Source organism: Gavialis gangeticus, unplaced genomic scaffold (assembly GCF_001723915.1).
Source record: "Gavialis gangeticus isolate Ggan-Ray unplaced genomic scaffold, GavGan_comp1, whole genome shotgun sequence".
Classification (NCBI taxonomy): Eukaryota; Metazoa; Chordata; order Crocodylia; family Gavialidae; genus Gavialis; species Gavialis gangeticus.
The window spans coordinates 5440848-5445025 of NW_017729011.1; the positions used below are offsets into that span (position 1 = coordinate 5440848).

Here is a 4178-nt window from a genome sequence, read left to right on the forward strand (position 1 = left end):
GGTCCTGCCCTCCCACAGTGGCCTAACCACTAGGCCAGATCACCTTTTTTATGCACCCTTTACCCAAAGTGGTGAGGCATAGTCATTTTGTGGATCAGCCACTAGAGGGCAGCAGTATACACTCAGGGCCATGAACTGTGGTGTCCTTATCCCTCTGGACTGTGAGGCCAGGACCTAGGGCATGAACTTGTCCAGAAGAGCAGAAATCATCTAGCATCAACATGAGGTTGATTTTTGAATGCTTAAGCAATGCAGAGACTATCTGCTGGCAGGAACCCTGAGAGCAATCTTGGTCCCAGTGAGGGAACAGGGTTGCTGCTACAGCAGTCAGTAGAGAAGCAGGACCTATCTGTCTAGAGGGAGCAGGGCTGGACTGCCCTCCACCCCAAAATCAGAGGGATGTTTCCAGTAGCAGCAGGCAGTGCCTTGGTTCTTGACATCTCACTGCTGTTGATTATTGCATTACACAGCCAAACCAGGGGCTGCATTGAACCTTCTGTGCTTGCTGAATAGGTCTAAATTATTCATGCAAAAATGCACGCAACCTTGACAATGCTGTTATGAACAGAAATAGATTGGAGTGGTAATCTGCCAGAGGAAACAATCGGCTGTCTCTGTGGAGCTCCATGTTCTGTGCCCTTTTCCGCAGGATGGGAAGCTTGTGGGGAGAGAAGTCTATGCCTCCGTGCAAGAGCTAGGATACAGAGAGACTCATAAGCAGACAGGCTATGGGATGAGTGAGATCAGAGCAGGGTACAGCAGGCAAAGGGATACAATTTCTCCAGATTATAGACTCTGGGCAAGGCCTGGCTTTTGATTCTGTGGCTCTTCAGGCATAGTAGGGCTAGGCTTGCAGGGGCTTCCATGAGATAGATATTACCTAATACCACTGTCCACTCCCTGGGCAGCAGTCTGGTTGCACCCATCATTGCAAACAACTCCCAGCCAGCCCAGGGCAAATGAAGCCACATCTGAGCAGGCAGGGTGTAAGGTGCACTGGATGCCAGGTAAGTGCTTTCCCTTAATGGTCCTGGGTGCCCTGCTTGGCATCAGGCTGGCTGGGACTGCAGCTAGGTGTACGGATGTCCCAAAGAGCAGGCAGTATGGGTGACCGGCCTGTACTAGCACTGCTTTGTTTGAAGTCAAGTCCTGCAGATGTAGCCAGGAGGGGTCATTTTACCCCCTCCCCCCCACGCCTTATGAGTGCAGTTGCCATGTTATTGTTCTAGACACTATGTACAATAAGAGCTGCTAACCTCTTTCTCTGTAGAAACGCTCTGTAGCCTCATAGCTCAAACCCAGTGTACCTGTAAAACCTCCCTTGTTTTGCAGGGCTTTTCTTGCCTGATAGTAATGGGAGAACACACTATGTGAAAGGGAAAGGCATTTCTCCCTCATTTTTAATTGTCTTATGTTTGCAATATGATCTGGCTTCAGTTCTTAGAAAATAAATCCTCAGGGGTTGTTCCCACAAGCCTGGCCATATTCAGCCAGGGGCCAGGAGCCACTGCCCCTCCTTCAGGCCAGCCCTGGGTTAGTCCTTGTGGTCTGGGCTACCTTGGTCCCCTGAGCTGCACCTGCCCATGCAGATATGGAAGGTGTTGGCTGTGCTGGGGCACAGGCTGGGACCCCAGCTTGCTCCCTGGGAATCCCTCTCCCCCAGGAGCAGTATAGGGTGCATGACATGCATCCTAGACCCATGCCTCCAGCTGTGGGGTCACCTCAGGAAGTGGCTCTTTCAATCCCTAGAGCATCTGCTGAAGTGGACTTGAGCTCACGGAAGCTTGTGCTCTCTGGCCTCCACGTGTTAAAGGATGTGGAGAGCGAGAGAGGGTCCAGAGATGGGCAACAAAAATGATCAAGGGCTTGGAAAGAGAGTCGTCTGAGGAGAGTTAGGCATGTTCAGCTTGTGGGAAAGGTGCTGAAGAAGGGACATGAAAGCAGTCTTCAAATACTTGAAGGGCTGCCATAAAGAGCTGAGAAAGCAGCTTCTCTTTCTCGCTGCAGAGGAGGATGTCCACCACTGGCTTGAAGTTGCAGCAAAGCAAATTTAGATCAGATATCTGGAAAAGGTCTTCACCGTGCGTGCAGCGAGGCAGTGGACCAGACACCCAGGGGAGTGGTGGACTCCCCATCACTGGCTGTCTTCAAGAAGAGGTTGGACAGCTGCCGGCTGGGGATGTCTAGGCGCAGCGATGCCATGTCCTGCCATGGGGATTTCCCAGGCTCCTGGGCTTTGCTGCTTGCCTCCCCCGCCCTTTCTGCTACTGTTCAGTGTTTTCAAGCCCCCGTCAGAGGCTCCAGGTGTTGGCTGCAGCCCAGGCTTGGGGCTCCAGGCCCCTACCAATGCTCCTGCTGGGCCCAAAGCCAGAGGTTTGTGGCAACAGAGCCTTGCCCCTCGGCTCCAGCTCAAACCGACCCAGATCTGGGGGCAGGAAGGAATTTTACCCCATGATCAGACGTGGGGGTGGGGTGGGGACGACAACTGTCCCCTCTGCAGGGACTCAGGTGTCTCCCAGCCCTGGGGCCTGCCCTGGCAGCATGGAGCAGAGCAGGAAGCTGTGGCCAGCTGGGTGAGGCCTGGTTTGTGGGGCCCAGGGACCGGGCAGGGAGTTGCGGGGTGGTCTGGACACGAGCTGTGTAGGGCCCCAGGACTGTGGGGGGCCTTGGACACTTGGGTCCCATGGGGGGCAGGGAGGGGGACACCCAGGTGTCCCATTGGGGAGGGGGGTGGCACTGTAGGGGCCTGGACAGCTGGGACTGCAGGACTCGCCTTAGTTAGTCTCTAACGTGCAACCTGCCCTGCCTCTACCTCCCTTTAACTCTAGGTTTTCTTGTCGGCAAAAATCTGCCCCATCCCACACCCCTTTAAGGAGTCCGGACGCTTTTTAACACCGCCTCTCTCTGATTGGCCGAGGTCGCGCCGGTCCTCCAGCGTCATTGGTGTAGGCGCCGCGCAGTGCCCGCCCCCTGGGCGCCATTGGCGGCGGGGCGGGGCGGGCGTAGTGGGCGATGGCGGAGCTGAGTGCGGTGCCGGACGTGGAGATCGACGCTGACGGCGTCTTCAAGTACGTGCTGCTCCGCGTGCGGCCCCCGAGCGGCGCCGCCAAGGACGTGGTGCGGGGCTACGGCTGGGCCGAGTACCACGGTGAGCCGGGGCGGGGAGGTCCCAGGTGTCCCCACGGGGGGCGGGGGAAGGTCCTGGGTGTCCCCAGTGTGGGGGGGAGGGAGGACCCGGGTGTCCTCAGTGGGGCAGGTCCTAGGTGTCCCCACGGGGGGACGACAACTCCGTGCCTGCAATGCTGGGTGCTGCGGGGGCCGGGGCTGTGTCCCGGGTGGGGGCACAGCAGGGTCTGCCTGCGCTAACCCCCGCCCTGCACAGCCGACATCTACGAGAAGGCGGCCGCAGAGCTGGAGCCACGGGGCTTCAAGTGCGAGTGCCTGGGCGGCGGCCGCATTGCTCACCACAGCGCCGAGCGCCGGATCCACGTCTACGGTTACTCGGTGGTGAGTGCAGGACCCTCCCTCTTCCTCTCTCAGCCAGACCGCGGTTCGCTCCTGGGCGGGGCGGGATCTTCCACGTGGCCCCGATGCTGGGGCTGGACCCGCACCCACCGCCTGGGCTCTGAACTCAGTTGGCTTCCCCACCGTCCAGGTGTGCGTGGGAGCTGGGAGCTGGCGCTTGCCAGCGCCGCCCTGGGTGACACTTGCAGGGCGGCAAGGTCTGGCAGGGCTGTGTGCCTGCTGGTGTGGGGCAGGCATCGCAGGCCAGGCTTGCTGCTTTTGCCCGCTTGGATGGCAAAGAAGGGCGAGTGAGGCGGTGTTGGTGCTGTTGTGGCGCCGTGGCCAGAACCCCCGTGGCGCAGGTGGGGGCAGCAGTGGCCTGGCTTTCCCCAGCAGCTTTTGGGCTGAGCTGTTCCTGGAAGCGCGGAGAGCCGCAGGGGCTCCCTGCTTCTGTGAGGGTTGGACTCGCTGTTCTGGGACTCTTCTCCCTTTGCTGCTGCCTCCGCTAGAAGCAGGCCCTAATGAAACCCAGCCAGAGCTGTGCATGTGCTGTGTTCACTGCTGCGTCCCCTGTGGAGGCTGCCACTCGAGGCCCATCCCACACTGGTCCCTCCGAGGCCCAGGCCAGAGCAAGGCTGGAAGGGTTTGCACCACTGGCGACACATAAGGGGTGC

At 58.8% G+C, this 4178-nt stretch overlaps 1 protein-coding gene across 1 annotated transcript in view; it reads left to right on the plus strand.

The window, feature by feature from the left end:
• Positions 1 to 2968: 2968 nt before the first annotated feature.
• LOC109292721 (14 kDa phosphohistidine phosphatase-like) overlaps positions 2969 to 4178 on the plus strand; it is a 6336-nt gene continuing 5126 nt past the window's right edge. The window contains exons 1-3 of the mRNA XM_019510279.1: positions 2969 to 3148; positions 3383 to 3507; positions 4014 to 4174. Coding sequence (XP_019365824.1) covers positions 3013 to 3148; positions 3383 to 3507; positions 4014 to 4174 — 422 coding nt within the window. The 5' untranslated portion in view covers positions 2969 to 3012. The remainder of the gene's footprint in view (positions 3149 to 3382; positions 3508 to 4013; positions 4175 to 4178) is intronic.